Source organism: Harpia harpyja, chromosome 12, assembly GCF_026419915.1.
Source record: "Harpia harpyja isolate bHarHar1 chromosome 12, bHarHar1 primary haplotype, whole genome shotgun sequence".
NCBI classification, from domain to species: domain Eukaryota; kingdom Metazoa; phylum Chordata; class Aves; order Accipitriformes; family Accipitridae; genus Harpia; species Harpia harpyja.
The window spans coordinates 34,451,154-34,471,055 of record NC_068951.1 but is presented as its reverse complement, the minus strand read 5'-3'; the positions used below and the strand labels follow the sequence as shown (position 1 = coordinate 34,471,055).

The window sequence follows — 19,902 nt, the reverse complement described above, 5'->3', positions numbered from 1 at the left end:
TGGCCCCTGCCTGGGCTCTAGGCTGGCACCCCACGCCAGCCCAGGCGCAAAGGACATGGGACAAGGGGCGGCAACAGCGGCACACGGGGCATTATTTAGCAATGTTCTTTTATTTCCAGTTTTAAGGTGAAAAGATGCCTTTAAATCTTCAATTAAATACTCCATAAAGAAAAAAAAAAAAAGCAAAAAAAAAAATTATTTACAAATTCACGTGACCAGTAATTGAATCCTTGTTTTAATAATTACACGTGCGGCTCGTCACATCCGGCGCTCTATAAATACAGGGGACGCGGATGGGGGGCCGCCCCGTCGCTTGCCCAATTGTGGCCTTAAACGTTTGGGAGGAGGATGGGGGCTTTGAGGGGGGACGGGGACTCAGCCTGGCCCAGAGAGAAGGGGTCACCCCCCCTCCTCCCCGGCACCCTCCCCAGGTGTCAGAGCAGGAGCTGGGGGGGAATGATTTATATTTAAAATAAAAAACCATAGAGGGGGGGTCCAGGCAGTGATGGAGGAATAGAGAGAGGACAGGGGAGGGGGAGAAATCACGCTCCTGTCCCCAAACCAAATTTAATAAGTTTATATATATATAATCTCTCTATATTTCAGCAAGAAGTGGGGAGGAAGAAGAGGAGGGGGGAGAGGAGGGGAGAGATATGTCCCCATCCCATCCCCCCTCCCCATGACATGAGTCTGGGGGTGCTCTGCCCCGCTCCTGGAGACCCGGTGTGCCTGCGCTGGGAGGGGGAAGAGGAGGGGCCCTGAGGGGACCCACGGCAACAGCCGCCTCCATCAGCATCCGTTTATTATCATCGTGACAAACTAGTACAGGCCTCGCAAACAGAACTGGGACAGGGGGAGGAGGGAGAGGAGGAGAACTGAAAAGAAAGAGGGGGCTGTGGGGGGCACAGTAGGTCCCTCGGCCCTGGCATCAGCAAGTCCAGGGGGGCCGGGGGTGGGAGGGGATGGAGTCACTCCCCAGGGTGCCCCGCTCTCTCTCCCCACCTCCTCCTCCTCACGGTTGCTCAGTTGTTGTCCGACTCGTCCTCGGCTTCCCGGAGCCAGGTGAAAAAGGCTGTCACCGATTTGAGAGCCACCCCTTTGCCCTGCTGCTCGGCCGGGTCCTTGCTGGACTCCCACTTGTAGAAAGCCTCCTCCTTGATGACATCCTCGTCGTAGAGGGCGTCAAAGAACATCCGCAGCAGGTCTGGGAGAGAGGACAAAGCGGGGCTTCTGCCATTCCCCAGCCACCAGCCACCCTGCTGGGGTGGGGACACGCCTGCCACCCCCCCTCCTCAGCCCACCCATCCCGCGACACTCACTGGGAGGCTGGTCCAACTTCACCACCAAGGCTTGCAGGGCGTAGAGTGCCTGGAGCTCCTTCTGCTCATCCCGCAGGTACTTCTGCAGCAGCTTGGCTTGGTTGCGGATGACCAGGGCGTCCAGGCGGTAGGGGTTCTCGACTGCGGGAGACAGGGCATGACAGGGGGGCAGCGTGGGCAGGGGGACACCCACACCCCCCCCCGCCTCACCCTCGTACTCACAGACAATGGCCGAGTGGCACACGGATGTCATCAGGGCCCTGATAAACGTGTTGGACGAGACCTGCTGCTCGCTCAGGTTGGCCTGGAGGAGGGATGGTAGAGGGGCTGTGAGGTGGGGAGGGAGTCAGGAGGGAGGCCCCAGACCTGTGGGCGCTGCACCCACACCCTCACCTCGATCCAGTCATATATTCTTTGGTTGTTCGGGTTCTCCTTCAACAGTTTGTCCAATTGCTTGCACAGCTCCTCTGAGGTCAGCTCCTTGCGGCTCGGTGTGTCTGAGCTGTCCCCCATTGTGTACTCCAATTTCTGGGGGAGCGGGCAGAGACAAGCTGTTAAAGGCAGCATGGGGGAACACCACACTCCTGGCAGCAGGACCACCGAGGGTCCCCCCACGGCCCGTCTCTGCCCCTCACCAACGCTGAGCTCCCACCTGCTCTGTGACAAATTTGTTGACATCCTGGTCCTCAGGCAGGAATTCCTTCCAGCTCAGGCCCCCGTCCCGCCACAGCTTGCCTGCAGTCTTCTGGCTCTGCAGGCCAGACAGACAGTCAACACCAGCACCCCATGCCCTCCATCTCCAGGAAGGGGGATGCCACAGTTTGACCATGCCAGCCCCATGACCCAGACACAGCAAGGGATGCCCCCTGCCGTCCCCTCTGGTGGCAGAGGGGCTCAGTCCCCGCATGGCAAGCTGCCCCCCCCAAACAGGCTGCCAGTCCTGGAGGCAGCAGTCAGCAGCTACGCAAGCCCCATACACTTACCATGCCCTTGCATAACAAGCCCAGCACCTCAACCAGCAGCGTGGTGGCCTTCCCAATGGGCACCAGGGGCTTCGTTATCTCCCTGTGGGGCACAAGAGACCTGGTTGAGCTACCTGCCCCCAGGAGCCCCCCATGGGACCCTGCAACAGCCCCGCAGAGGGGCACGGCCCTCACCTGAACAGCTCCTCCATGGGGATACCTTCCTCTTGCAGGATGGGGGTGATGAGCTCGGCCAGGTACAGCCAGATGTGCGGGATGTCAATCTCCATGTCCTCCGCGATCTCCAGGATCTCCCGCAGCCTGCAGGGCAGAGGGGGGCCGTTGGGATCCAGCAGCCCCCGTGCCCTTGGCTGGGAGGGACCTCAGGAGGTCTCAGTGATGAGCCCTGCTCAAGGCAAGGCCAAATTCAAAGCCAGGCAAATATCAGGTCAGGGCCAGGCTGCCCCAGCCCCTCACCCTTTGTAGTACTGCTCCTTGGAGAGTGTGCCCGCCTTCACCAGCTGGCACAGTAGGACCCCCATGTGCTCGCGGGAGATGGTGCTCCTCTCCAGCGTGGACTCGATGCCATTCTGCACAAAGATGTAGAGCGAGGAGGGGCTGCCCAGCTCCTGCACGCACTGCAGGGCCTCCTGCGGGGAAAAGTGGGGGGTCAGTACTGCCCCACAGCCAGCCCTGGCTCCCCCCCCCTTCCTCATTCAGGCACTGCCGGCACCCTGCCCAACACTACTACTGCCCAGGGAAGCAGATGGCGTGTTACAGGGGTCATATGGAGCTGTGCCTGGCCACCCCCTCCTCACCTTCATGTCATTGATGTGCAGGTATTCCTCTATGATCGCCTTGGATTTCTTCTCCAGCTCCTCTTCCGACAGCGCAGGCTTGGGGGATGCTGCGGGAGGTGCTGGCTCTTGCTTAACTGCAAGGAGAGCGCAAGGATCAGGCACCCCCTGGGACAGGCAGAGCCCCAGGCTGCAGCCAGACCCCCAGGACACCATTCCTCCCCAGCTCACTGGTCTCTCGGCTCCTGTCCCGTTCCTCTGTCATGCTAGCAGCCTTGCGCACGGCCTCGGGGCCACCCTGCTTCTCCCGTTCTCGGCTCCTGTCCTCTGTCTCTTTGCTGAAGCTCCTCTTGGTGAGGGCAGATCTGTTCCTGTCTGCCCGCTCACCCCGGTCAGGACGCTCCAGGCGGTCGCTGCCCTTCTCCGAACGAGACTCCCGGTCCCCTCTGTCCCCAGCCTTCTCTGACCTGTCGCGGCTGGAGCTGCTCCTGGGTGGGGGGAGGACAGACACAGTATGAAGACCCCATCGCCATCCTCCCTGACCCCAGACTGCAGAGTTCTGTGAGGCAAGGTTGTCCCACTCCAATCCCAGCCCTTTCCAGGGTCTCTTCTAGCACTTGACCACCCTCAGGGGAAAACATTTTTCCCTGTTTCTCCCCTATTCCAACTCATGCCCTTTGCCTATCAGTCTGTCACTTGGCACAGCTGAGCAGAGCCTGGCCCCATGCTGCCCACACCTTCCCCCTGCTGCAGACTGTGGCAAGTTCCCCATTGTTTTCCTCTTCTCCTGAACAAACCCAACTCCAACTCTCCCTGGGGACCTCGTGCCTCAGCCTCTGCAGGACTCCCTCCAGCCCATCAATGTCCATCTGGTCCCAGGACCCCCAGATCGGACCCAGCACCCAGGTGTGGTCCCCCAACTGCCGAACAATAGGGAGGAAGCCCAGGGTGGGGTCAGCCTTCTTTACTGCAAGGACTCACCACCAGCTCTGAGCTCCACCCTGCCACAGGGGATTATTCCAGCCCAGACGCCATACGTTTGCCTACATATTGACCAACCACTGCCCAATTCAGAGGGCTCCTCCCTGGCTGCAGACCAACACGCGCACAGGCCAAGGCAGGGCTGGCCCCTCACCTCTGCACCACGCGGCGGGACTCCAGGCTCTCGGCAGGGGTCGACTGCTGGAGTGCTGAGAAGCGGTTCAAGGTGCTCGTGGCTGGCCGCCCTGAATCAGATGCTGGGCGTGAAAAGAGGGGAGTCTCAGAGTTCGGCACCTCCCTGGGTACAGGAACCACCAGGGGAAGGGTCGCCCCTCCCGCCCCATCCAACGGCACCCAGCCAGCCCCACACTGCCTACCTGAATCTGCAGGCTTCGCACCAGACCCTCCGCTGCTGCCTTTGCCCCAGCTCAGCCGCCCACCTGGCGCAAAGAGCTGGTTGTTGGAGTCAATGGATCCAGGCTGCAGGTGGAGAGACAGTCAGATCTGAACCCCACACCAAGGCAGGATCTGGGCCAGGCAGTCGGCTCAGCTGCCCACACTGTACCCCCAGCCTCACCTTGGTGATCTTTGTTAGCCTGCTGGTGTCAATGGGCCGGTTGCCCTTGCTGATGGGCACCGTGTTCCAGCCATCATCTGCGACCAGGCTCCCGCGCCCACCTGGGCACAAGGGAGACAGACATAAGGCACAGTCCGGCCTCAAGCAGTGCCCAGTGGGAGCAACCCACTCCTGGCAGCCTCAGGTGCCCCCAAGCCTGGGTACTCACTGCTGGAGGATGGCCCGGGGGGTCCTCTCCTCTTGTCCTTCGACATGAGCTGCTGCACTTTGATGTGTTCTCGATGCTCCTCCATCTCTGCTTCCTTGTGGATCTGGTCTATGGTTTTGGGGCCCTGGTCTCCTCGCCGCGGCACCCAGCTATTCTGCAGAGGGCAGGGAAGGAGGGAAGAGGGCACTGAGCTGACTGGAGGATGGAGGCTGAGGCATTCCCCCTTCCCAGCCATCCCACCCTCAAAGCCTCAGGCCGGTCTCCTGCCTCGGCCATCACAGCTCCCTGTGTGCTGTGGCAGCTTTTGGCACAAAAGGGCTCAGTTTCCAGAGCCCCCCTGCATTAAACAGCCGCCAGTTACTGTGTGCCCACTATCACTACCATGCTAACCAAGGGCTGGGGGCTAGCATGGTGTCTCTGGGGCTGGCCACAGCTTACATACCCATCTCCCCCCTCCCGGGGACACACGGACTGCTGGCACTCAGAGGACACAGACCAGCAGCTCCATGGGACCAAGCAGGGGACAGAGGACAGTCCCCGGGCAATAGCAGGCCACACGCCTTACCCGTCTGAGGTCGATCACATCCTGCAACATGAAACGGATTCGGGATGATGTCTTCTTCTCTTTGATGATCTTCTCCATCTGATTGAAGTACTGGTCCATCCTGGGCTATAGACGGACAGAGTCACGGTCAGTCACATCCCTCCCAAAGCCAAGGGCAGGGCAAGGCAAGGCAGGGCAGGGCAAGGGGTACCTTGGCCTTCTCAAAGTCCAAGTCCTTGCCAATGGTGGTAAGCAGGCGGCAAAGGCACTCAAGAGACTCCTCATCGTGGTTTTTGAGCAGCTTCACCACACAGTCGTGCATGATGGCCTCCGTCAACATCTTCAGTTTGAAGAGCTCTCCGATGAACTTGATGTTGCCCAGGGATCGCCGGCGGGCCTTGTCCCGCGCCTCCTCCAGCTCATCCTTCATGCGTGCCTTCTCCTCAGGCTGCAGGGAGGGCACAACAGGACAGGTCAGAGTCCAGAGCTGCCCTGAGAGCACCCACGCCAGCCCTCAGCTGCAGCCTTCCACCCCAACTCACAGCACTGGCATCATCCATCTCCTTCTGCCGCTTCTCAAAGATCTCATCATCATCTTTGTCCTTCTCAAACTCCTTCTGGCAGCGGTTTAGCAGCAGCTTGCGGAAGTTCACAGTCACCGTGGGCTTGTCTGTTGTGGGCACTTTGAGCTGCAGTGAGAAGTACAAGTCAGGCAAGGAGCATGAGTCGTGTCTTCCCCAAAAGCTGGCCAGCTAAGGCCCAGGCACTGCTCAAACCACATAAAAGCTGCCCTACACCTTCATGATACCCTGCTAAGACTCTGGACTTGGTCCTCCATCCATACACCCCAGTTTTGCCACCCCACACAGAAGGACCTGCACCCTGCTGAGCTCAGCTGAGGCCCCCAAACAAACCCCTGCCAGCTCGGCGGGAGACCCCCCCAGCTCCTGCTCACCCCCATAAGGCAACGGCACATGTTAGCATAGGCAACAGAGAAGTTTGGCTCCGAGATGGCCTTCTCGAAGACGAGGTCGATGACACCCTTGAGCCGCTCCTCCGTGTCGATGGACAACTCCATCACCTGCTTCATCAGCTGCTGGAACATCTGGGGCGTCAGCTTGTTGAGGATGCTGCGGACGCGGCGGAGCAGTTCCTGCAAGGACAGCAGGGTCAGCAAGAACCGGGCATGTCCCCCCGCTGCCCTCTCACCGCCCACCTGCCCCAGCTCCCACCTGCGTCTTGATGTTCTCAGGATCCTCCTCCTCGGAAGCACGCTTGCTGCTGGGTTTCCAGGCCTTCTCGGCCTTGTTCAGCTTGACATCCTCATTGAGGGACACAGTGGCAATGATTTTGCGGGGCTCCTTCCTCTGGCTCTGCTGGGAGCGGCGAGGACCCAACCCTGAGGGCTAACATGGGGAGAAGAAACTCAGCCCTTTGCTCTGGGACCAGCCAAGCTGGCTCCTGGGGTGTCCCCATCTGCCTTGCTCAGATCCTCAGCTCCATCACGGACATCAGTGGCCCAGACACAGTGGCTCGAAGGCTTGATCATCACAGAGAGGCAGAGGGGTAGAGTGTGGGTGAAGTGAGGAGATACTCACCAGGCCCCGGTTGCCCATGACGGGCCGGCCAAGGTTGGCGAAGGAGGGAGTGAAGTCAGGGCTGCAGTTCATGCCGCTGAGGCGGATGGGGTCAAGTGCCCGCAGTGGGGTCTTGTTGGCCTGCGAAGGTACGCAGGGCTGAGGATGCCCGGGGGCAGAGGAGCGGGATGGATCCATCCCCCAGCCTCAGCGCCGGGACAAGGAACTGGAAAGAAGGCCCCAGAGGTGCCCCCCCCACACCAACCCCGGGCTCAAGGCTCGTTGCAGATGCTGCAACAGGACCCCGAGCACAGCAGGTAAGTCCCTACCCTGCCTTGACAAGGCACAAAAAGGAGCCAGACCCCCACCCGGGCACCACCCACACTCCCCCAATTTCCAGGGCCGCACCGACCTTGTCCAGCACCACATCTGTGATCTGGGGCAGTCCCTCGGGTTTCTGCATGCTGGCAAAGATGAACTGGAAACCCAGCAGGAACTCACGGTCATATCGCTTCTTCTCCTCAGGGTTCAACGGCTTCCATTGCTCTGCAGTGGGGGGCAAGAGGGAGACCCTGATGTGGCCTGTCCTGTATCCTCCACCCTGAACTGTGGCAGGTCCGGGCCCACGCGGGGACCAGCAAGGTGGGAGGTAGACAGGACCCTCGCGCTGGGACCTCTGTCCCCCACCCCATGCCAGGCTTGGGGACAAGATGGGAGGAGAGAGTGAGGTTTAGGACACCCGGGCCATGCCACCCCCACCCTCCCCACTGCTGGGTCCAAAGGTGGTGGCTCCCAGCGGAGGCCTGGGCCAAGGCACGGCTCACCTTCCTTGTAGCGGTACTTCTGGTCAGCAGCCTTGCTCTTCTCTGGGGCCAGCTTGTCCTCCTTCTCCTCCCACGTCTCCTCACATTCTTCCTGTGGACGGGTGGGGGCTGCGTCCTCTGCTTCGCGGGCAGGGGCGGACGTGGGGGGCTTGTTCTCCGCCTCCGAGGCACTGTCGCTGATCTGAGACTGCATCGGGAGGGACAGAACAGCAGTCACCCCGGTGAGCCTAGTCCTGCCCCCTCCACCCTGCACCCAGGCATCTGCCCCCCCTCAGATCCTCATTACCATCACAAAGCATCAGTGGCCCAGACACGATGGCACAAAGCAGAGTTCATCACAGGAGGAGACGTGACACAGGGTGACCCCCAGACACCCCTGGGACACTCACCTCTTTAAAGGCATCCAGCAAATCGCCTACTGCCTCCTTCTTGTTCAGCTCCTTCATCCTTCGCTTCTTCTTTGGCACCGACATGGCGACTGGGAGGAGAGGCAGGGAGGTGAAGGACAGGAACCCTCCCAGTCCCCTGCATACCCTGACAGCAGCTCCAGGATCACCAGCGAGGCCCCAGTAACACCAGGCAAGCTTCAGGATGGGGCCGTGGGGAGCCATGGGGATGTGGTCCTGCCACCCCAGCACAGCCCCCGTCCCCAGAGACACCGTGTACCCACCTGGACATCTGCAGCCCTGTGGATCCTACACACAGCCCACCAAGGCAGCCCGCTCCCTAAGCGTGCACCTGAGAGTACATCCCATACACACCTCACACCTCTCCCCATCTGTCCGCTGCACCCCAATTTACCCTGTGCCTCTCAGAAGCACTCCATCCACACCTCTTTCCTAGCGCAGTGCTCTCCATCCTCCTTGGAGGAGGATCCCTGCAGACACCCACACCCCTCTGCAGGGCAGCCCTTATGGGGACATCCCCACACACACCTCTGCCCCCACTTATGCTCCCCTCCCTGGCACCCCTATACACCACCCCATACAGAGGTGCTCCCCAGAAGCACAACTGCCCCCAGGTCACCCTCCTATGGCCCCCTGTATCCCTGCACAGGGTGCTCTGTATGAACACATACTGTGTACCCATCTTCCCTACCCTCCCACGGTACCCCAATGTAACCCCCACACTCCTGTGCAGGGTGCTTAAAAAAAAAAAAAAAAAAAAAAAAAAAAAAAAAGAGAGACATATCTTTGCCCCAGCACATCCCCAGGGCATCCCACTTTCCCCAGGCATGCCTATGTACTTGCATACCCCTATGCAGGGTGCCCCACACAGCTACAGCCCCACAGCTCCGCATCTCCCCTGCCACCCCTCCACCCACTGCACCTCCCCGTGTCCCCGGACGTCTGGGGACAGCCCTCAGATACAACCCCAACTCACCTGCCCTACACCCCCACATAAGGCATCACATAAAACACACTTCCCTCATGGCAACCCATTCCCCATGACACAGGGCACCCCGACACATACAGTCCTCTATACCCACACCACACTCCTGCATACGGACGCATTCCCCAGACATCTCTCCCCTCCTTGCCATCCGCAGGCACCTTGTCCCCCCCAGCACCCCATACCCACACGTCCTGGGTCACCTAACCCCATCCCCCTCACCAATACCCTCCCCATATGCCATGCCTAGCACCGCACCCGGGTGACCCCCCCCACGTTACCTAACACCCACCCTGGGGCACCCCGCGGCCCCGCACGCCCCAGCCCAGCATCCCCAACCTTGCGCGGTCGCCTCCGAGGTCTGCGAAGGGGCAGGGGCCGGGCTCGAGCTCCGCTCCTGGGCCTCACCCGGGCCTTCGCTCTCCTCCTCCTCCTCCTCCTCTGCCGGGGGGGAGGCAGGAGTGCTGGGCTGGGCCGGCTCCTCAGGCTCCGAGATGGGGCTGACGTCCGACTCGGGCTGCTCCTCGCTCGGCTCTGCTTTGCCGGTGCCCTCCACCCCGTTGGGCAGGGGCAGCTCCTCAGGCTGGGCGATGGGGGAGTCCAGGGTGGGCATGGACACCGGCGCAGGCACCGGCTGGCACACGGGCACCTCAGGAACCGGCTCGGGCACCTCCTCTAAGACCCCGTTGGCCTCAGCAGCAGGCTCGGCGGCCGGCTCAGGGCAGGGCTCTTCCCGGGGTGGCGGGGGGCTGGGGGAGGCGGGTTTGGCGGGCGCTTCGGGGGCCTGCGGTACGACAGGCGGCGGCGACGGCGCGGCCGGCACCGGGGGCACGGCTGGCATCGGGGGGACAACGGGCACCGGCGGCACCTCGGGGGGCGCGGGTGCCTGCGGGGTGGGCTCCGGGAGGGGAATGGCGACCTCCTCCTCCTCCTCCTCCTCCGCGGCCACCGTGTCCATGTCGGGCGCGGGCACGAGGGGCAGCTCCGCAGCCCCTGGCACTGTAGTGATGGCGCTAAACGTCTTGTGAGGGTCGGGCGGCGCCTCGCCCAGCTCCACTTTAGTGTCCGCATCCATGGGGGGCTCCATTGGCACCAGCGTCACGGCCGAGAGCACCACGGGCTCCACCTCGGGGATGAGGGGAGGGGGAGGTGACGGGGACGCCGACTTGCTGGGCTCCAGGGAGACGGGCTTGCTCACCACCAGCGCCGGCTTCGGGCGGTCATCTGCAAGGTGGGCGGCATTAATGGGGAGCTCTCCAATCACTCGCTCACCCCGCATCCCCCCCCAGATCCCTCCATCTGCAGGAGGAATAGGGACAGATGTGCCAATCCCCATCACAAACGGGTGACTGGAACGACAGGGGTCCTCCAGGGGACAGCTGGGGTGAGCAGACAGCCCCCATAAATTCTCCTGGACCCAACGTGGGGGCACCAGTCACCAGGTATGCAGGGAATGTGTTTGACCCCACAAGCCCCAGGTGAACGGAGGAATGGTAGGGCTGGCAACTCGCACCCCGCGGTACCAACAACATGGAGCCTGGCAGCAGCCTTGCTGGCTGGCACACCCACCCCCAGCACAGGCACTTACCTGGCCGGACAATAACTGCTACATGGGGGGTCTCTCCATTGGCCTGGGGCTCCAAACCGCTTCCAGCCTGGGGGGGGCAAAGAGGGACTTCAGCAGGGCCCTGTGCACATCCCGCTGCCCCAGTCAGGGAGTCGGTGGGGGGGTCCCCTTACCTGTGGAGGGGTGGGGGTGGATGAGGTCCTTGCTCCGGACATGATTTCTTCAGTGATGTCCTTGCCGCCTTGGTTGGGGTCTCGTATCCGGATCTGTCCCCGGGTCAGGGCAAAGAAGGGGAAGCTGTCAGCGGGGTTGGGGACACAGCACATGGGCCACCCCCTTTCCCTGGGCCCGACACCCACAGGACAGCCTCTTCTCTGAGAGGAGAGGCTCATTCAGCGCTGTGCCTGCCCTGGTCACATGCAGCCTGGGGACCCACGGGTGCCACCTCCTCTCCCCACAGGGCACAGTGCCCCACAGACACTGGCCTGTCCCAATGCCCGGTGGACAGGGACAGCATGGGGCACGGCAAGCCTTGCAAGCTGTCGTGCCAGGCAGTCAGAGCCAGCACCGTGTCCCCAAGCCAGTGCATGTCTCCGGGGGTCAGGGGATCCCAAGGCATCACTACACTGGCACAGGGGCTGCGGGGACCCCCCTCCCACCTCAGGGACAGCACAGGGGACTGGCCTTGGCACGCAAAAGTCACAGCGAGCTCCATGCCACCCCAGGCACAGCCCACACACCTGCAGCCTCACTGTAGCTGCCATGGGTGCAGCAGGAGCCACAGGGCACCCTACCGGGAAGTGAGTGGGGGACACACATGGGTCCGGGACTCGGGTGGGGGGCACAGTGCAGCCAGGGGTCTTACCCTCCCCACCCCCAAACATGACCTGCTTCAAGGGCAGCAAGAGCAGAGCCCGAGGGGCACCGAGGCCCCTCTGCCGAGGAAACGCCAGCATCCCCCCTCCCTGGCCCAGTGGCACCCCTTGCCCCCCCGCTGTGGGGCCACGCCGGCAGCCACCCGGCTCCCCGCTATAAATAGGCCCTGCGTGAGGCCTCCGAGTGCCGGCATCTCCGGGAGCAGACAGCAGTTGGCAGCCGCGGCACCCCCACCCCCCCCAGGAGCCGTGACTCAGCACAACGCTGCCCGCCGGGACAGCCAAGGTTGCCAACACCCGTCACGCACCCCAGTCCCCTCACTGAGCCCCCCCCGCCTGGGGGGGGCACGGCCCCGTGCCGCCCCCCCCTTCCACGGCGTGCTGCACCACATCCCATCCTGCACACCACAGGTACCCGGGGCTGGCACCGTCCCCTCCTGCACGCGAGCCCCCCCCATGCCTGGAGGTGGATGGCTTCTTACCGTCTTGCGCTCTCGTTTTGGGGGGATCGGCGGCTGCTGGCTCACAATGACCTGGGCGGTAGGGACCCCCGCTGGGAACTGCTGCACCCCCTGTGCCGGGTAATAAGCACCCGCTGGGAGGAGAGGAGAGAGCGTCAGACCGGCCAACCTAGATCCTTCAAGCCCGTCCTGGGGACCCCCCGATCCCCCAAACACAGGGGTCTGTCAGAAGCCTGGGCAGCCCGTGCCGCTCTGCAGTGAACCCCCATCGCATCCGGCCCAGGTCGTCCCAACCCGCTTGACAGGCCTGACCGAATTCCTTCCCTGTGAAGCAGAGCGTCCCGCGCCGCCCCCACGCCCAGCCGGGCCCTGCGGGCGCCTGCCGTGCCCACCGGCTCCACACCACCGACGGCCCCGCCGGGACGCTCGGCCATGCCAGGTACGGGCGTCCCGGCTCCACCGGCAGCCGCCTTCCTGCCGGCACCCTTATCTCCCCAGGGCCGGCACCAGCCCAAGGGCGGCACCAGGCAGCCCCGTCCGCACCCTCCATTCACACCCAGGCCGAGGGGCTCGGGCTCCCCGCGCAGCCCGAGCCCCCGGAGGAGGGAGCTGTGCCGGGGGCCGGAGGCAGAGCTGGACCCCATCCAGGGTTGGCACAGCCCCCGAGAGGCGCTCCGCTCCTCCCTGGGCATCCGCAACCATTACCCCAGAGCGGCACCACAGGGATACGGGCATGGGGGGGGACACGGACACAGGCACAGCTGGGCCCTGGCCCCCTCTGGCTCCAGCGCCTTCCCGGCTGCGCTTAGCCTGGAACTCGCCCAAGGTGCTCTGGTGCCTGAGCCAGGGACCCCTCCCTCTGCCCAGGGGGGAGAGGGGGCAGCGGCCAGGCTTCTCACCCCGGGATGGGCCAGGGGGAGGGAGGGAGACCCCCCGAGCTGTCCAGCCCCAGGGACCAGGAGGGCCGGCTTGTCTCGCCCGTCGAGGGCACACCATGCCAGGCCACCCACCCAGTCTTGCGGGCAAGTGGCACGCTGCTGCCAGCTGCCCTGGGAACAGCTGCAGCCCCAAAGCGGAGGCAGGGGGAAAACCCATCCCGGGACCCCACAGAGACACCCAGGGGATGTCCCAGTGTCGGGCACGAAAGAGCAGCTGTGCCCTGGCCTGAGCGCAGGAGCCGGCCGCTGCTGGGGCCCACCTCCCTCCTCCAAGGGGCCGGCTGGGCCCCAGGACAAGAGGGAGGGAGGACGGGCACGTACCTGGCTCAGGAGAAGCCCATCTCTGCCCCGGTTATGCTTTGCTGCCGTGCCGGGGCCAGGCCGGAGGCCTCGGCTCACATTTCTGTGTCTGCCGGGCCTCCCGAGACCGACCAAGCCTAAATATAGTCACAGCCCGGGTGGCCACATGCGAGGGGGGGGAAGAAGGGGGGGGCTGCTCACACCGCCGCTTCCCAGCACCGGGAGAGGGCAGGCACGGAGCAGCCCTGGCACCTCAGGCTTGGCTCCTTGGGGAGCGGGGAGCCGAGGCTGGGGGGGTCAGCAAGCACAAAACTGCTCACCACCTTGACGGTGAATGTGGGGGAACAGGGGATAAAGTCTGCCCCAGCCCTCCGCCAGGAGAGTTAAACATTAAACGGTCCCGATTTGGAAAAGGGTGGGGGTGGATGGACCGGTGGGACATGATGTGCAGCCCTCAAGTGCTGCTGGGAGACAGGCAACACCCCCTGCCCCCCTAAAACAGCCTGTAACAGAGTCACAGAGATGGCCCCAGCGAGCTGGCGAAGGCAGAGGGGTCTGTGCTCAGCTCCTGAGCACAGGGTACTGTAGGCCAGAGGCAGGGGAGCAAAAAAACGGGGGAAGTGCTGGGGCTGGAAGAGTACCAGGGAGCAGAGCAAGCCCCCCATCTGTACCGTAAGTCCCGAACTCTGTGGGGCTGGCTCCAGGGTAAAAACTAGGGGCGCCGGGCTGGACCGGGTACTGTTGGGTAGGGACGACGTACGTGGAGCGACCCTGCAACGGGGAAGAAGAAAGGTCAGTTACCTCCCCTGTGGGACATGGATGTATGCCCAAACCACTGATGTATCCCCAAACCTGCCTGTGAACCAGCTGAGCGCCAGGGCAGGGAGCAGGATGCAGGCAAAATGGGCACCAGGCGCCTCGGAGGGCTGGCGGGGATGGGGACCAGCGCTGCCTGCCACCCCTCTACAGAGGCGGGCAACACCCTGCTCAAATCAGTGGGTGCTCAGAGAGCCTGGGGGACCCCTTCCACCCCCCCAAAACAGACCTGGGCTCCAACCCCGGGCAACACCCCCCACCAGTGCCCACCCCAGCCCCCTCCCGCAGAGCCCAGGGCACAGCCCTCACCTGTCCGGGAATGTAATAGGCTCCTTGGGAAGGTGTGTAGGATATCTGGGAGGGTATCATCATCACCTGGGAAGCAGCCGGATACACATGGGCAGGGGGGCCGGGACGGGCCGTCGTGTTACTCTGCACGCGGGACGCGCTGGCGGGAGGCTGCGCCCTGTTCTGGTAGAAATGCTTGGGGAGAGATGGGGCACAGCGTCAGGTAGAGTGCCAGCACCCCGACTCAGCACCGATGCACGCAGCAGGGAGACACCACGCCACCACCCACCAGCCCCCCCCCCCCCCCCCCCCGCCCCAGGATGCAGCCCCCACTGTGCTCCCCAGAGCTGCCCCCCACCCCGGCACCGTCCTGTCTCCACGCACCTGCGGGGCCGCCTGGGTCCACCCGACCCAGCTCATGCCCGGCGCGGCCCCCTCCCAGCCCGATGGGGGCCGGCAGCTCCAGCGCCCGGAGCCGGCCACGGCCGCACGCAGCTCGGCGGTGGCGGGTCCCGGCGTGCTTTACACCAGTTCCCGGCGCTCGCATTGAATGCTGGGACCTGTAGTCCCGCCGTGCTGAACCGTGCCGGAGCCGGACAGCCAGGGTATGTGGAGCCGGCTATTCCCTCACCGGCCCATGCCATTCATCCCGACCCGGCTTCTTTGCCGGGCAGGAGCATCCCCAGGAGCAGCAGCTCAAGCCCAGCAGCAAGCGGGCATGAAAGGGTCCGCGCACACACCCCGGTGCAAGGAGAAAGCGTTACCTGAAGAGACCTGAATCCTCCCTGTTAGCAAGCGCACGCGTACAGAGGGAAGAGGGGAAAGAGAGAGACAGGAGTTACCCGCATTGGGACAGGGCTTGGACACCGGGTGGCTGGCAGAGGAGGGGACAAGGAGGCTGGGGAGCCCTTTGCCAGGTGCACACATCCCAAATCCACCAGGGTCCCCTGTAGGGACCCCCAAAGTGCAGGGAAGGGTTTGAGGGGCTCCCAGCTGGCAGAACCAAGGACGTCACCAGATCTGTCCCCAGCAGCTCCTCCACACAAGAGGGCTGAGGAAGGTCCAGAGCCTTGCACTGCACCGCAGGGCCTTTGGAGACCCCCACAAAGTGGGGAGGAAGAGGAAGAGGAGAATGAGGAAGGGCACAGGCAGAAGCAGCAGCCTGGGCTGGGGTTAGCACAGGCACAGCCACATGCTGCAGGCTTCATGCAAGGAGGAAACTGGGGAGACACTGCAAGGAAACCCCCCCCTCAAAGTCAAGCAGGTGTCCCCCACCTTCCCCAGACCAGCCCGTCCCCCAGCTCTGGGGTCCCCACGTGCTCCCTGGCTCTTTCATGCCCGGGGTGGGTGTTTCTGTGCAGTGTCAGGACAGAGTGCTCAGCATGCGGGGTGGTGGAAGCGGGTTAGTACCTGCTGGTGAATAGCCCGAGGCCCTGCTGGAAACTGAGAGAGGAGGAGAGGGAGGTTTGGGGCAGGGGAGGAAGGAGAGAAGAGCAGTCACTCGGTGGGCATCCCCGGCTGGAGGCATCTGCCCCCTCATCCCAGGGCCGGGAGGTCCCCAGGCAGCCGTCGTGGTCCGGATCACGGGCACGCTCCCCCTCGCAGGGGCACGCAAGCCCGAGGGGCACCACGGGGCTCCTCGCACCCCTGGGCACCAATGGTGGTGGGGGCTACTTGGCCAGGAGGCAGAAAGCTGCTGGATCCCCCCACGTCACCCCCTCCAACCCGGGGCAAAGCCCTTACCTGGCGCGGCTGAGAAGGCGTATTCATTTGTGAGGTCGGTGCCGGGTTAAAAACCACAGGTGCCGTCTGACCGGGTGGGAATGTCGGCTGGAGGGAGGCAGGGAGGGAAGGAGATGGCACCGTCGCCCCCAGCATGAACTGGGGGGGGGGCAAAGCTGGGTCTCCCCCCCCCCGACAGGGCCAGTTACCTGCGGCAGTCCGGGAGAAGGGGCAGGGTGCGGGGCTGTCGGGGCTCCTCCTGTGGGCTGTGGAGCTTTGTTCATTTCATGGGGTTGTGCATAAGGATCCCCTCGCTATCTGCGGGGACAGGGACAGCGGGCGTAAGGCGGAGGCGGGCAGCACCCCAGGCATCTGTCTCCTGTCTATGTCAGCCCCGAAAATGTGGCGTTTCCAGCCCCTCAGCATAAAGCCAGACACCAGCCCTGCCCCACGGACGGCATCACGCCAGGGCGCAGACACCCAGCCACCCCCTCCTGCCCCACTAGGGCATGGGGACGAGGTGAGCACTGCCAGGCCACCCGGCCCGGGCAGGTCCCCGCACCCTGCGGAGCAAAGCCCCCCGTTGTGCCCCAAACCCAGCCGTGCCCACCGGCAAGACTGACCCCCTGCCCCGAGGTGACCCCGCAGAGCACGGCCGGGCACCCCACACAAGCAGGCACCAGTGCCCGTGACCTGCCGCCAGCACCCAGGCCACCACCAATTCCAGGGGGCTGGGTGGGCCGGCAGCACCCGGCGTCAGCCATGCCCGGCTCCACCCCGGCTGACCTACTAAGCGCTTCCCCTGGCCGGCCAAACCTGTTCCTGCCGGTGGCGCCGGGTCCCCGGTGCACGCCGCAAACGCCTACCGGGGAGGGCAGGGAGCAGCTCCTGCGTCCCCCCCCACCCCAACGCCGCTGACGCTCCGGCCCACTGCCCTGCCCAGGGGAGCCCGCAGCCCCCCACCACCGCCGGCACCCAGGCGGCCCGGGCACCCTCCCGGCTGTCCCGGGAGGGACTTGGCAGCCAGTGCCGCTCTCCCCGCCCCAGTGCAAAGGCCGCCGGGGCAGGAAGAAGAGGCGGTGACCCCCCACCCCGCCGGGGGTCCCCTGCACCCCATGGCACCCGGTGAGCCCCGAGGGAGCAGCCGCGGTGTCTCCTGTAACCTGACGTCCGGACACGTCAGCGCTGCCGGCCCCCAGCCCCGTGTGTGTCTCCCCTCCGGCCCCGACGCCAGGCCGCACCGGCACCCCCAGGCCACAGGGTGCCCTGACCCCCCCCTGCCCCGGGCTGCACCCTGACGTGGGAGGGGGGGGCTGCCACCCCACCACAGAGTTCCCCCAGCCACAACCCCACTGGAGATGGGTCTTATTGGGGTTTCAGGAGGTGGCAGGGGCTGGGCTGCACCCCCCCGGTGCTCCCCCCAGACCCCTATTCACTGGGGAACCGAGAGCCTGGCACGGGCAGCCCGGCACACCTTCCCCCCCTCCCCCAGCCCCGGGATGCGGCGGCCTGGGCCACCTTAGCTCAGCCTCGGCACCCGTCACCCCAAAAAAGAGGAGGGGGGGTGGTGGTGGTGGTCACACAGGGGATGGGGACGCCCGGCGACAGCCCCCGGCACGGGCAGACCCGGCCTCCCCGGCCCCCCCACCGCCGGCACAACCGGGAGCGAGCAGAATACTCACCCCCCCGCGGGAAAAACCTGGGCCGGCTGAGCGGGCCTGCAGAGACCGTTCATCCGACTGACTTGGAGAGAGGAGGGAGGGGGGAAAGACAGATCAGCCCGGGCCCCGCCGGGGCGGGGGGGGGGGGGGGGGAAGCCCAGCCCGGGCCCCACGCTGCCCCCTCCCCAGCCGGCCCGGTGGTGCCCGGGGCGAGGCGGGTCCCGTCCCGGTGACGGGGGGAAGGGGAACCGCCGGGGGGGTTTGCAACAGGAGGAGCCGCCGCGGCCGCTGCCTCCCCCGCGCCGGGAGAGGCCGGGCCCGCGGGCCAGCGCCGGGCCCGCAGTCGGGGCGGGGGGGGCTCCCTGCCCGAGGCCGGGTCAGCCAGGCCCCGTCCGAGCGGGGGAGCGGGAGGCAGGGCTCCGCAGCGGTGGGGGCTGACTCGCCGGCCGGCCGGGGCAGCGGTGGAGGTGGGGGGGGGGGGCGGAGAACGACGACATACGACAAGGCGGGGAGAAGGGGGCCCCGGCGGCGGGGTCGGGCCAGGCCGCGGCGGCGGCCCGGGAGCAGCCCGCCCCGCCAGGCCCGAGCCCGGCCTCGCCCCCAGGCCGAGGCGGCGGCCCGGCCGGCTGGCGCTGCCGGCTCCGTCCCGGGGCGGCGGGGCAGGCCCAAGGCGCCGGCACCATCTTGGCGGCGGGGGAGGAGGGGGGGCCGGGGCGGCGGGGCGCGGCGCGGGGCCCGGGGCGGCATCCGGCGGCCCCGCTCTTCCCCCCCCCCCCCCCCGCAGCGGCGGCGGCCTCTGCCAAGGACACGTGTCACTGCCGGCCGCCGCCATGGCCCGCGGCCCCACCGGCACCGGCACGGGCGGGCGGGGCGGGGGCGGCGGGGCACGCACCACGTGCGGCGGCGGCGGCAGCGGCGGCAGGCCTAGGCGGGCGCAGCGGCGGGAGCACGTGCGCGGCGGCGGGGCGCACCGGCCGGCACGTGAGCGCGGAGCGGCGCCGCGCGGGACCACCGGGGCGGCGGGGCCGGGCCGGGCCCGGCGGGGAGCGGAGCGTGGACGGGGCAGGGCAAGGGAGGGGGCCGGCGGCGGCTGTGGTGGCGGCGGCGGGGCGGCGCCCACGTGGTGGCGGTGGCGGCGGCAGCAGCGGCGGCGGCGCGGAGGGGCCCGGCGGCGCGAGGCCCGGGGTGGCGGCGCGCGGCCCGGTACCGGTACCCCCCTCCCACCCCACCCGCCCCCCCGCGGCGCGCGCCCGCCCCGCCCCCGCCCGTTACCTTCAGTCTCCTTCAGCGCGCGCGGCCCGACGCAGCCGCAGCGCAGCGCAGCACGACCATTTCCGGAGCCGCGCCGCGCGCAGGGGCGGGGCCGGGCGCCGCCGCGGGGGAGGGGCGCGCGGGGGCGGAGCCTGAAGCCGCTCTGGGCACCGCCCGCGGCACGTGACGCCGGCGCCGCGCCCCTGCCGCCGCTGTCACGTGGCGGGGCGGGGCGGGAGGAGTCTCCGCTCGCCCCGGCGACGGGGTGGGGCGGGGAACGCCCCCTCCCGCGCCAAGCCACGCCTCCCGGCGGGTCACGCCCACCGCTCCGGCCCTCCCCCGCACGCCCGGGACCCAGCATCACCCCGGCCCGCAGCCAGCCGGCATCCTCCCGGGGCCGCACCCACCGGCAACAGCACCCTCCCGGGACCAGCACCCATTAGCACCTGCTCTCACCCGGGACTTGCGCCCACCCAGCGCCCAGGAGCAGCACCCACCCAGGACCCACCCAGCACCTCGCACCCGCGGGGGACACGGCCCCCACAGGACACGGCCCCTCACCCCTCCCCCGCACCCATCCCACCATCCCACTCCCCTTGGGACTCAGCACCCCACGCCCATCCCCACCTCCCAGCAGCCATCCAGACACAGCCTCCCACGCTCACCCAGGGACACCGCCAGTTTTAGAAACAGGACAGGGCAGAGCCCAGCGCACACCAGCCAGGGCGGGGGGGCAGCTGAAGCCCCCCAGGAGAGCAGTCCCAGCCAGGGACAGGCAGTCCTGGGCTGTGGTGGGTGCCAGCGCAGCGGACAGGGGAGCCGCACGCCACCAGCACACCAGG

At 65.9% G+C, this 19,902-nt stretch overlaps 1 protein-coding gene and 2 non-coding genes across 14 annotated transcripts; all 3 read right to left on the bottom strand.

The window, feature by feature from the left end:
* Positions 1 to 219: 219 nt before the first annotated feature.
* EIF4G1 (eukaryotic translation initiation factor 4 gamma 1) lies at positions 220 to 19,185 on the bottom strand. 12 transcript variants are annotated; one of them, XM_052803717.1, is made up of 35 exons: positions 19,082 to 19,185; positions 17,831 to 17,891; positions 16,358 to 16,466; positions 16,170 to 16,256; positions 15,837 to 15,869; positions 15,191 to 15,211; positions 14,448 to 14,621; positions 13,994 to 14,093; positions 12,106 to 12,218; positions 10,922 to 11,014; positions 10,770 to 10,836; positions 9,521 to 10,405; positions 8,179 to 8,267; positions 7,790 to 7,976; positions 7,378 to 7,511; positions 6,987 to 7,124; positions 6,621 to 6,794; positions 6,344 to 6,541; positions 5,931 to 6,077; positions 5,600 to 5,836; positions 5,410 to 5,514; positions 4,845 to 4,998; positions 4,637 to 4,737; positions 4,437 to 4,539; positions 4,214 to 4,316; positions 3,310 to 3,566; positions 3,100 to 3,215; positions 2,759 to 2,931; positions 2,477 to 2,602; positions 2,303 to 2,384; positions 1,972 to 2,070; positions 1,713 to 1,847; positions 1,542 to 1,623; positions 1,320 to 1,460; positions 220 to 1,204 (listed from the first exon to the last, which is right to left on the bottom strand). In XM_052803717.1, exons 3-35 carry the CDS (start codon positions 16,430 to 16,432, stop codon positions 1,023 to 1,025), a joined length of 4,911 nt encoding a protein of 1,636 aa, XP_052659677.1. In that variant the 5' UTR covers positions 16,433 to 16,466; positions 17,831 to 17,891; positions 19,082 to 19,185; the 3' UTR covers positions 220 to 1,022. The 12 variants fall into 12 exon arrangements, with proteins under 12 accessions (XP_052659677.1, XP_052659680.1, XP_052659681.1 ...); XM_052803720.1 differs by having other exon boundaries at positions 4,214 to 4,304; XM_052803721.1 differs by having other exon boundaries at positions 6,987 to 7,106.
* LOC128149745 (small nucleolar RNA SNORD66) lies at positions 6,870 to 6,945 on the bottom strand. The gene has a single exon (XR_008237811.1). It is a non-coding gene; the product is annotated as a small nucleolar RNA SNORD66 (small nucleolar RNA).
* LOC128149744 (small nucleolar RNA SNORD66) lies at positions 8,057 to 8,133 on the bottom strand. Its single transcript, XR_008237810.1, has one exon. It is a non-coding gene; the product is annotated as a small nucleolar RNA SNORD66 (small nucleolar RNA).
* Positions 19,186 to 19,902: the final 717 nt, after the last annotated feature.

Excerpts from the sequence above, each read along its gene's own strand:
- EIF4G1 (XM_052803717.1), bottom strand. The coding sequence starts at position 16,432 with ATGAACAAAGCTCCACAGCCCACAGGAGGAGCCCCGACAGCCCCGCAC. Across the intron at positions 10,406-10,769 it reads AGCAGTTATTGTCCGGCCAG|ATGACCGCCCGAAGCCGGCG; the intron begins GTAAGTGCCTGT and ends CCCACCTTGCAG. Across the intron at positions 7,512-7,789 it reads GAAGTACCGCTACAAGGAAG|AGCAATGGAAGCCGTTGAAC; the intron begins GTGAGCCGTGCC and ends CCCCCACTGCAG.